The sequence below is a fragment of the Asparagus officinalis genome, chromosome 6 (assembly GCF_001876935.1).
Source record: "Asparagus officinalis chromosome 6, Aspof.V1, whole genome shotgun sequence".
NCBI classification, from domain to species: domain Eukaryota; kingdom Viridiplantae; phylum Streptophyta; class Magnoliopsida; order Asparagales; family Asparagaceae; genus Asparagus; species Asparagus officinalis.
Genome location: NC_033799.1, coordinates 69,967,802 through 69,979,468, shown reverse-complemented (window position 1 = coordinate 69,979,468; position 11,667 = coordinate 69,967,802). Strand labels below are relative to the sequence as shown.

At 38.7% G+C, this 11,667-nt stretch overlaps 1 protein-coding gene across 3 annotated transcripts; it reads right to left on the bottom strand.

Moving 5' to 3' along the window:
* On the bottom strand, nucleotides 1,381-9,490 carry LOC109844811 (alpha-amylase isozyme 3C). 3 transcript variants are annotated; one of them, XM_020413961.1, is made up of 4 exons: nucleotides 9,380-9,490; nucleotides 9,155-9,287; nucleotides 2,687-3,492; nucleotides 1,381-1,711 (listed from the first exon to the last, which is right to left on the bottom strand). In XM_020413961.1, the coding sequence occupies exons 1-4, from the start codon at nucleotides 9,476-9,478 to the stop codon at nucleotides 1,460-1,462; spliced, it is 1,290 nt and encodes a 429-aa protein (XP_020269550.1). In that variant the 5' UTR covers nucleotides 9,479-9,490; the 3' UTR covers nucleotides 1,381-1,459. The 3 variants fall into 3 exon arrangements, with proteins under 3 accessions (XP_020269550.1, XP_020269551.1, XP_020269552.1); XM_020413962.1 differs by having other exon boundaries at nucleotides 1,577-1,711; nucleotides 2,727-3,492; XM_020413963.1 differs by having other exon boundaries at nucleotides 1,619-1,711; nucleotides 2,776-3,492.

Below are 11,667 nucleotides of genomic sequence, written 5' to 3'. Positions count from 1 at the left end.
GTTTATGAGTCACTTGTTAAACTTATAAGTTAATTGTTAAATGTATAAGATAGTTGTCATACTTATGAATTATCTGTTAAATTTATGAGAACATTTAAATCATATTATACCTCCAAATTGACCAAATTATCTTCAATTTCATTAATCTTATGGTTGAAACAATTTCAACCATATGATAGATGTATATTCAAAATTTTGGGCACAGATCTAGTTATCTTCATTTATAAGTTTAGCAACTAACTTATAAGTTTAGAATCTACCTAGTAAGTTTAGCAACTACCTAGTAAGTTTAGAATCTAAGTTAAAAGTTTAATAACTAACTTATAAGTTTAACAACTAAATATTAAGTTTAACAACTATCTCATAAATTTAGCATCCAACTTAGAAGTTTAATCAATATTAAAAAAGCGGAAGCGCAAGGCGAGACCCTTTGATGAAGTGAGGCATAAGCTTTGAGGCGTAAGCTTCATGAGTTTAAATATTCTAATTTTAAATTTATAAAAATTATGAGCATATAATAAATATTGGTATAATAATTACATTTATGTCCTAATTAGTAAATTTAAATATGTAAAATATGGAAAAGAGTCATAATAAACTATGCTACATGCATAACATGTATATTTTATTTATAGTCACATGGTCATATTGGAAATACATAGGGGCATTTTAATGTTAGTCAAAAATCATTTTATGTCCTTCTATCTTATCTCTCTTATCTAAAGTGTGCGCTTCAAAAGAAAAGAGTTTTGTGAAATATTAAGTTTAACACACTTCAGAGTGCTATGGCGTAAGCTTCAAGGGATACATAGCTTCACTTTGGAGCTTCAAAACATTTAACCTTCAAAAGGTTACGAAACAAGTTTCGAAGCGAGTTTCAAAAAAGATTTTTTAAACATTGAGCTTAACAGCTAACTCATATGGTTAATAACTAACTAATAACTTTAACAATTAACTAATAAGTTTAACATCTAACTAGAAAGTTTAACAACTAACTCATATTTTTAACAACAAACTAATAAGTTTAACAACGATCTCACAAGTTTAACAACTAATTATTATGTTTACCAACTAACTCAAAAGTTTAATAACTAAGTATTAAGTTTACCTTCTGGAAAGGCTGGGAAATGGCAAATTACCCCCCCCCCCCCCCCCCCCCCCCCAACAAAGTTTATAAACCCTCAAAATTTTTAAAATTACCAATAATCCTAGAAAATTACAAAAGCACCCTAGAAAGTTTCTAAAATTGCAAATGCCCCTAAAAATTGCAGAAACCGCATAGAGTTTTTGAAACTAAAAATAACCATAAAATTTTACAGAAAATTTTGATAAAAAAGATTTAGATATTCCAAATAACGCCAAAAATTATGGAGAACCCCCTAATTAAAATATACTCTTTTATTTATTGCAATATGAAGCAAATAGTGCATACAGAATGTATTACTTCTACTCATCTGCTTCACGTTTTCTGCCACACGGCATAGTCATTACCAGAAGCAACAACATGAAAGTTTGTAGGAATAAGGTTGCCCAAATCAGTTTTCAATCCAATTTTAGCGATTATTTTTTCGTCGACTTCTGCGACGTAGAGATCATTATCTGCTGCCAAGATGCGCAAGGTACTATTTGGCTGAATACCGTTTCCTGATCTGATTTTTGCCAACTTGCTTATTTCATTCTTGAGGTTCCAATCAAACAAGTGATCATAGAACTGCAGAACACAATGATCAATACTTTAGCTAAAACAAGTGTATATCTTTTTTAACCTTTTTTCATACAAGGCATATATACATTACTGCTTTAAATCTGAATAACAAATTTAATTTCTTTAGGTTATAAAAAACTTGTACAATTAGCTTTCATAATTGAATTTTCTATGATGTGAAGAAACAAAACAAAAATGCTAATAGGAAGTTCATAAATGTCTCAATGATACCTCAATGTGGATTTGTCAACAATAACAGTCTGAAGAAAAGTTCATAAAAGTTCCACTATTTACACATTTCAAACTTTTGGAAACTAGGTTGTATTGTTTCTTCAAAATTAAGAAGCAATTATTAGAATCTTTAAGCTACACAAAAGAAAAAAAAATTCTTAGATTGATCTCAGAAAAGGATTTTCTACTTAGAAACATCATTAAAAGATTTGGCAAATGGATAAAAGCCAAATATCTAAGATATTACTGAACCAAAACTTGCTAATCCAGATGGTTTAGGCTAGCTTCCTGATGTTAAATGGAGATGGGGAATTTCCTAGAAGTAATTTAATCAACAAGTTATTTTGTCAATAGGATTAATTACTGATAGATGCCCTGTACTATCGCCAATTGGGGACAGACCTCCCGAGTGAAAATTGTTTGAGTGTTATTCCCTCAGGGGGTCTATATTAGTCGATAAATAATCTTTGCTTTCACTGAGGGTAAAAGAGTCAAAAGATTTCAAAGGGGAGTCTGTTAGCAATGATAGAACTACATGGGGTCTATCTACAACTGTGCGACAATACAGAGGGTTTATTCTCAATTAATCCTATCAGTTTTACAGTTTAAAGGGCCAATATGAAAAGCTTTTTTTTTTTTTCTGAGACTAGATCAGTATGAAAAACTATTAGTATGGAAACAAGAAGAAGAAGAAACATACATAAAAAATAAAACTAAAAAGAAGGAAAACAAGAAGCAGAAGAAACTTGCAATAGAGGGAACCCCGGGATGTGTCAAAACATAGGTGTACCCTTGCATAACCTTATCAGAAGGAAAAGGCCATATGTTTTGAGTCGAACCCGTATCATGATTATCGACGAAAGTCACCGCCTTCTCTGGCAACCATCCGATCATCCCCGTGGCTTTCCCATTCTCATCGCGCATCCGCCACAACTCCCCTTCTACAGCGAAATTCAATATCCCCTTCGTAGTAAAATCAAAAGCCATGGCAGGCCCTCCAACCCCTTGAGCCCATGAAACCAGCTCCTGTCTGTGTGCATCTTGGTTAGGATCTGGCTTCCCATCTTGACCAGGAGCCAAAGAGCTCCATATCTCCGATACTATAAAGTTCGGTGAAGTATTGTCCACATAAATCTTTGCGACGTTGGTTGAGTATCCTTTTGCAAAATCTAAGCGCCACCCATCGAAACCGACATCAGCCTTTAGCCAGTTAAGCCAATCTGTTAGCTCTTTTTGGACCCTGTCATTTAAATGATCAATATCTGGAGCGGGCTTGAAATCTAACCCGGTGTCAGGGTTTCCGGTGCCATCTGAATACTGGGTGTCATCCTTGCATATCATGTGGGGTCCCCAGTCGAGGCGGTCGTCTGGGGTTCCACCCTCGAAGATGCAGTATATTCCTCTGTCGTCCTGTTTCTCTGCGGTTCTGTGGTTTATGACGATGTCTGCAATGCATTTGATTCCTTTGTTGTGGAATGCTTGGATTAGGGACGTCAGGTCGTTTTTGTTGCCGTATTTTGATGCATCGAGATCGTATAGTCTTCCTGGCATGTAACCTGAATATTTTTTGATAGGGGAAATCCTAAAACTTCACAGGAATCCTTGCAGAAAAGACTTACAAATATCAAGTTACGTATTGATGAAGGTGACAAACATAGATTTTACGAGGTCGCATAAAGTTTTACATCCTCGCACTGTTAGGATATGTGAAGCCTAACTATCAGATATGCCCTATGCTTCAGAATAGAGGAGGAACAAAGTTGGAACAGGAGGAACATGATCGACGACGACAAAGTTCAAGCAAAACGACGAAGAAGAGATTTTACAGCTTTGCGGTCGACCGGCCATGGCGCGACGGTCGACCGCCTATGTGCACAGCTGGGTGCACAGGCCAGGAGCTCATCGCGGTCGACCGCACGTGGCGCTGCGGTCGACCGCTCAAAGTCCAGAGAGCAGGCCAGAGTTCTGTCTTCGTCGCGGTCGACCGCACATGGCGCTGCGGTCGACCGCCCAAAGTCCAGAGAGTTCAATCAGGAATAGGATTCGTCGCGGTCGACCGGATGTTGGTGCGGCGGTCGACCGGAGTCGGGTTTTGACCCAGATTCGAATTATGACCTGTTTTGTTCTGATTCCTTTTTTATTGGTTAAACCCTTAAGTGAGGTCAGAGACAATGGGATCTGAGAAGGAAACATCCAAGATTGAGAAGTTTGATGGAACAAACTTCGGATTCTGGAAGATGCAGATGGAAGACTACCTCTATCAGAAGGATCTATACCTACCATTGGGAGAGAAGCCGACGGATATGAAGGACGCGGATTGGAAGCTACTGGATCGAAAGGCCCTTGGAGCGATCAGGTTGACCTTGTCCAAATCAGTAGCGTTCAACATCAAGAATCAGAATACGACGGCGGATCTCATGGCGGCGTTGTTCAGTATGTATGAGCAGCCCTCTGCGGCGAATAAGGTACATCTCATTAAAAAGTTGTTTAATTTGAGGATGTCCGAGAGCCAGAAATTCAAGGAACACCTGAACGAGTTTAACGAGATCACGGATCAACTAAACTCGGTCAATATTCAGTTTGACGATGAAATCCAAGCCCTCTTGATACTTGGTCAATTGCCCGACAGTTGGAAGGGTACCGTTATCTCGATCAGCGGATCATGTGGCAAATCAAAGCTGAAGTTTTCAGAGGTGGTGGACATGATTATGACTGAGGAAATAAGAAGACAAGAGGAAGGGATTTCTAATTCAGGGTCGACGTTGAACCTTGAGGGCAGAGGAAGAAACCGAAACAGAAATAGAGGGAGTAGCCGAGGAAGATCTAACTCGAGGAACGGAAGGCCAAAGTCCAGGAACCGCAAGGGCAAGAAGGAAATAGACTGCTGGAATTGTGGCAAGTTTGGCCACTATGAAAATCAGTGCCGAGAACCCAAGAAAGACAAGGAGAACAAGACTGAAGCGAACGTGGCCTCAGGAGAATCAGATGATGCCCTAATCTGTTCGTTGGAGAGCAAAACTGAATCGTGGGTGCTGGATTCAGGAGCTTCGTTTCATGCTACCTCAAATAGAGATTTATTTGAGAACTACGTTTCAGGAAACCTAGGAAAAGTCTATCTTGATGATGATCAATGCAGACTATGCTGGTGAGATAGACCAGAGAAGAAGCACTACAGGATACGTATTCACTTTGGGCTCTACAGCTATTAGTTGGATTTCTCAGTTGCAGAAGATCGTTGCTTTATCAACGACAGAGGCTGAATATGTTGCTGTGACAGAGGCAAGCAAGGAGATGATATGGTTGCAGGGTTTCTTGGAGGAGCTGGGACAGAAAAGTGAGAAGAGTGTCCTACATTGTGATAGCCAGAGCGCAATTCATTTGGCAAAGAATCCCGCTTTTCATGCAAGGACCAAACACATACAGGTCCGCTACCACTTCATAAGATCAGCGTTGGACGAGGACATGTTGGAACTTGTGAAGATTCAAGGAAGCAAGAACCCAGCTGATATGCTTACCAAGGTTGTCACTACAGAGAAACTGAAGTTGTGTTCAACTTCAGTTGGCCTCAGCACTTGATGATACGAAGGCCGTCGCCGTAGAGAGACCTGAAAGAGATTGATAGTTAGTCTCCAAGTGGGAGATTGTTAGGATATGTGAAGCCTAACTATCAGATATGCCCTATGCTTCAGAAGAGAGGAGGAACAAAGTTGGAACAGGAGGAACATGATCGACGACGACAAAGTTCAAGCAAAACGACGAAGAAGAGATTTTACAGCTTTGCGGTCGACCGGCCATGGCGCGACGGTCGACCGCCTATGTGCACAGCTGGGTGCACAGGCCAGGAGCTCATCGCGGGCGACCGCATGTGGCGCTGCGGTCGACCGCTCAAAGTCCAGAGAGCAGGCCAGAGTTCTGTCTTCGTCGCGGTCGACCGAGCATGTCGCTGCGGTCGACCGCCCAAAGTCCAGAGAGCTCGATCAGGAATAGGATTCGTCGCGGTCGACCGCACGTGGTGCTGCGGTCGACCGGAGTCGGGTTTTGGCCCAGTTTCGAATTTTAACCTGTTTTGTTCTGTTTCCTTTTTTAGTGGTTAAACCCTTAAGTCTATAAAAGGGTTGATTAGGGCATGATGTAAAGAGACGAAAAATAGTGAATTTTTTCTCCTGCGGCGGCCGTGAACGTAGTTTCTCACATTGAGAAGCGAACCATGTAAATCTTGTGTGTTTGAGATTGTTTGATTTTCTCTCTTCTTTCCTAAATCTCTATTTTTAAATCGCATCAGGGGGATTGTGCATCCCTATCAAGTGGTATCAGAGCGACCAGGTTCGGCGCGAGCGATTTGAGGTCAGAGACAATGGGATCTGAGAAGGAAACATCCAAGATTGAGAAGTTTGATGGAACAAACTTCGGATTCTGGAAGATGCAGATGGAAGACTACCTCTATCAGAAGGATCTATACCTACCATTGGGAGAGAAGCCGACGGATATAAAAGATGCGGATTGGAAGCTATTGGATCGAAAGGCCCTTGGAGCGATCAGGTTGACCTTGTCTAAATCAGTAGCGTTCAACATCAAGAATCAGAATACGACGGCGGATCTCATGGCGGCGTTGTCCAGTATGTATGAGCAGCCCTCTGCGGCGAATAAGGTACATCTCATTAAAAAGCTGTTTAATTTGAGGATGTCCGAGAGCCAGAAATTCAAGGAACACCTGAACGAGTTTAACGAGATCACGGATCAACTAAACTCGGTCAATATTCAGTTTGACGATGAAATCCAAGCCCTCTTGATACTTGGTCAATTGCCCGACAGTTGGAAGGGTACCGTTATCTCGATCAGCGGATCATGTGGCAAATCAAAGCTGAAGTTTTCAGAGGTGGTGGACATGATTATGACTGAGGAAATAAGAAGACAAGAGGAAGGGATTTCTAATTCAGGGTCGGCGTTGAACCTTGAGGGCAGAGGAAGAAACAGAAACAGAAATAGAGGGAATAGCCGAGGAAGATCTAACTCGAGGAACGGAAGGCCAAAGTCCAGGAACCGCAAGGGCAAGAAGGAAATAGACTGCTGGAATTATGGCAAGTTTGGCCACTATGAAAATCAGTGCCGAGAACCCAAGAAAGACAAGGAGAACAAGACTGAAGCGAACGTGGCCTCAGGAGAATCAGATGATGCCCTAATCTGTTCGTTGGAGAGCAAAACTGAATAGCAGCCAGAGGGGTTTACTCAGAAGGGAAAAGAGAAGATGGTATGCAGATTGAAGAAGAGCTTGTACGGCCTAAAACAAGCTCCAAGGCAATGGTACAAAAAGTTTGATGGATTCATGCACAGGAACAGTTATTCCAGGTGCAATGCTGATCATTGCTGTTTTGTCAAGGAATTTGACAAGAGTTACATCATTCTGCTCTTATATGTCGACGGCATGCTTGTGGCCGGTTCAGACTTGAGAGAGATCAAGAAGCTGAAGAAGCAGCTGTCGAGTGAGTTTGACATGAAGGATCTAGGCGCAGCGAAGCAGATATTGGGAATGAAGATCAGTAGAGACAAACTCTTAGGCACACTACGACTATCTCAGGCCGAGTATATTCGACGGGTGCTTGAGAGATTCGGGATGAGTGGTGCTAAGGCCGTTAGCACACCGTTAGCTAGTCATTTCAGATTGACTAAGGAGCAGTGCCCCGAGACTGATGAAGAGAAGGAATACATGGCTAAGGTTCCATATGCTTCAGCCATTGGAAGCCTTATGTACGCCATGGTATGCACGAGACCCGACATTGCCCATGCAGTGGGAGCTGTGAGCAGATTCATGTCAGATCCAGGAGAGCAGCACTGGGAAGCAGTAAAGTGGATTCTGAGATACCTGCGAGGTACTATAGAAGATTGCTTATGCTTCAGGAGAGGCAAGTTAGTCCTGCAGGGTTTTGTTGATGCAGACTATGCTGGTGAGATAGACCAGAGAAGAAGCACTACAGGATACGTATTCACTTTGGGCTCTACAGCTATTAGTTGGATTTCTCAATTGCAGAAGATCGTTGCTTTATCAACGACAGAGGATGAATATGTTGCTGTGACAGAGGCGAGCAAGGAGATGATATGGTTGCAGGGTTTCTTGGAGGAGCTGGGACAGAAAAGTGAGAAGAGTGTCCTACATTGTGATAGCCAGAGCGCAATTCATTTGGCAAAGAATCCCGCTTTTCATGCAAGGACCAAACACATACATGTCCGCTACCACTTCATAAGATCAGCGTTGGACGAGGACATGTTGGAACTTGAGAAGATTCAAGGAAGCAAGAATCCAGCTGATATGCTTACCAAGGTTGTCACTACAGAGAAACTGAAGTTGTGCTCAACTTCAGTTGGCCTCAGCACTTGATGATATGGAGGCCGTCGCCGCAGAGAGAGCTGAAAGAGATTGATAGTTAGTCTCCAAGTGGGAGATTGTTAGAATATGTGAAGTCTAAGGCCAGAGTTCTGTCTTCGTCGCGGTCGACCGCACATGGCGCTGCGGTCGACCGCCCAAAGTCCAGAGAGTTCAATCAGGAATAGGATTCGTCGCGGTCGACCGGATGTTGGTGCGGCGGTCGACCGGAGTCGGGTTTTGACCCAGATTCGAATTATGACCTGTTTTGTTCTGTTTCCTTTTTTAGTGGTTAAACCCTTAAGTCTATAAAAGGGTTGATTAGGGCATGATGTAAAGAGACGAAAAATAGTGAATTTTTTCTCCTGCGGTGGCCGTGGACGTAGTTTCTCACATTGAGAAGCGAACCACGTAAATCTTGTGTGTTTGAGATTGTTTGATTTTCTCTCTTCTCTCCTAAATCTCTATTTCTTCCAAATCGCATCAGGGGGATTGTGCATCCCTATCACGCACCACAACATATAATTTTGTTTTTTTATTTTTCAGAGAAGAGGAGAGAGCGAAGGAAGGGGAAAAAGAAAAAAGAGGAGAGAATAGTAATCGGAAGGAGACCCTCGGAAATTGATAGTTCTCTCAAACGTCTGACTGAGTTGGATTCAACCCCAATCTAGCAGAGCTTCACCTTAGATAGAATCCAATTATAACTTGGTTTTTTTTAAGTATGCGTCCGTTGATATTTGAACATGAATTGCTCTACTACAATCTCGCAAAGTTTCTTACAGAGATTATACCACTCATTTAAGTAGCTTATATATGATAGAACAAAGGAGAAGACAAAAAAAATAATAATAATAATAAACCTTGTTCTGCCACGGAATGTGAGGGTGGAGGAAGCCAAACATGAGTGGCCCCGACATCAGCGATATCATCAACTTTATCCTTCAAGAAATTGTACCACCCCCCTTCTTTCTTCGATGACTCCCAATTAAACCCCTGGATTGAATGAAACAAAAGCGATTACGGTTGTAATTAATCAGTTAACAAATACATCAGGATTCAAAAGATTAAAAGGTTAAGATTGTGACCTGAAAAAGGATCTGACCAAATGCCCAATTGGGCAGCGAGAGGCCTAGTAGGATGGATATGAAGAAAGTGGGTTGATGAATGAGGAAGAATCTCCTCATCTTTAATTTTCTTTTTCCTTAACTGAGATATAAGCAAAGGCAGTGGAGGAGGTTTATATAGAGAAACTAGAGTCCTAGAGTTTATGAAGAGTTAGCATGACTAGTGTGGCACGAGGAAAAGTCGTCGGAGACTTTCCCGTTGACACAAGGGTACAAATTAATCTACCGAGGATTCTCATTTAATTAATATATATACACACAACTAACTAATAGTTACATAGCGGCTAGTAGATTTATACTGAGAGATGTAAAATAAGAAAACTAAATTACACTTTCAATACACATACATGCAAAAGCTAGAAGCCTGGCTGAATTATAGATGGTTTTCATTGAATGGCTAATTCATACGTACATCGCAAATATGTTCGTGCCAATTACAACCGGATTTAATTAAAATCAATTTGGATCTTTAGCTTAAAATTAAGAAAGAAAGAAAAGGTGAATGGGAATTTACTAAATGTTACAAGAACCAGTTGAAAGCTAATTATGTTTTTACTTGTCTTTCAACAGCTGGCCTCATTACACAAAGCTAGCACTTGAAGTAATAGTTAGAGCATGTTTGGCAACATACTTATTTTGACTTATAAGTAGCATTTTACTCATAAGGTATACCAACACTATGACAAAGTTTCATGTGTCCACACTTATCTTATGACACATATAGAGTGCCATTTTATGGATTAAATAATAGTGACACAAGTAAAAAGTGTGGCAAATCATGATACTTATTGGTGTCATTAGATATATAATTAATTGTGATTGAAAAATGCTAATACTTCAACTTGGATTGTGTGAGGATTTATTGATGGGCTTAAAATAAATGTTAGGTTTTAATTATAATGTTGGTAAAGCATTTATGATAGCATGTAAGCTAAACAACTCCCCGGTTAAATGTGCTTTGGTAAGAGTAATCTTAGGATGAGTAGCCTTTTGGGAAGTTATAGTGTTAAATAGTGATACTATTTATATATTTATGGTCTAGACACAATTATGCATAACTACTCTTGACACATATATATGTGTCACACGTTTTGTGACACGTGTATGTGCCACCACTCTTGACGTATATATCTGTCGTATGTTTTGTGACACGTGTATGGATAGCAAATTTTATGACACATGTATGTATCACAAGTTTTTGTGATACATTCTCATATGTGGAAGGATGCTCTTTACACATGCTCTACCCACACTTTGGTATGTGTCGTGGTTTAGTTGTGTGACATAAAAAATATGTCACATGGAGATAAAAATGTACTATAACGTACAACCTTTGTTGTAGTGCAATAACATGTTTGGTAAAGTTTTACTTTTTTTACTTATTTGTAACTTATACGTAGAGAAAAAATAAGTTCAGATTTCCCGAACTTATTTTTCCTACTAAAAAGGAGTTTTACTTCTTCACACCAAAAGACCAAAGAACCCCTCCAACTTCCTTTATCATCCTCATCGATTCTCGTAATATAAAATTAATTAAGTAGTGTCAATATTAATAATTAATAAGAATAAATAATATGATATACAAAAAATATTTTGATTAAATATTTATTATTATAGGGTAATTGATGTATAAAAATTTATATAACATACAAAAACTATACTTTAGCTAAATATTTTATTATTATAGAGTAATTATTATTAATTAATTATTAACTATTATTTTGTTAATAGGAAATTAATTAATTAATATCAATAGTTGTAATTGATAATCGCAAAGAGTGCAATATGCAGAAATATTTCTTATTACGAGATAATTAATTAATTTATTAATAACATTTAATTAATATAAATTTATTTAATTAATCTTAGTATTATTAATTAATAATCATAATTAATATTAAATAATAATAGTGTGAACATCAGTAATTAATAACAATAAATAATGTGACATAAAAAGTAAATACAATGCATCAAAAAATATTTTTTAATTGAATATTTTATTATCATATAATAATAAGTATTAATGAATTATTTAATTAATAAATATACATATTATTGGTTATTATTTTATTAATATGAAATTAATTAATTTAAATATTATTAATTAATTACCATAAATAATGTGAGATATAGAAATATTTCAATCAAATATATTTCTTATTATGAGATAATCGTTTTTTATTAAATTTATTAATTATTTTATTAATAACAAAGTTTGATTAATATGAAATTAAGTGAGGACCGTGGAC

What these genes read in the sequence shown, in the direction of transcription:
- LOC109844811 (XM_020413961.1), bottom strand. Translation starts at nt 9,478, where the DNA reads ATGAGGAGATTCTTCCTCATTCATCAACCCACTTTCTTCATATCCATC. An exon ending in ACATTCCGTGGCAGAACAAG is followed by an intron (nt 3,493 to 9,154) that starts GTTTATTATTAT and finishes AAAAATATTCAG; the next exon opens with GTTACATGCCAGGAAGACTA. An exon ending in ATCCCGGGGTTCCCTCTATT is followed by an intron (nt 1,712 to 2,686) that starts GCAAGTTTCTTC and finishes TGTGTTCTGCAG; the next exon opens with TTCTATGATCACTTGTTTGA.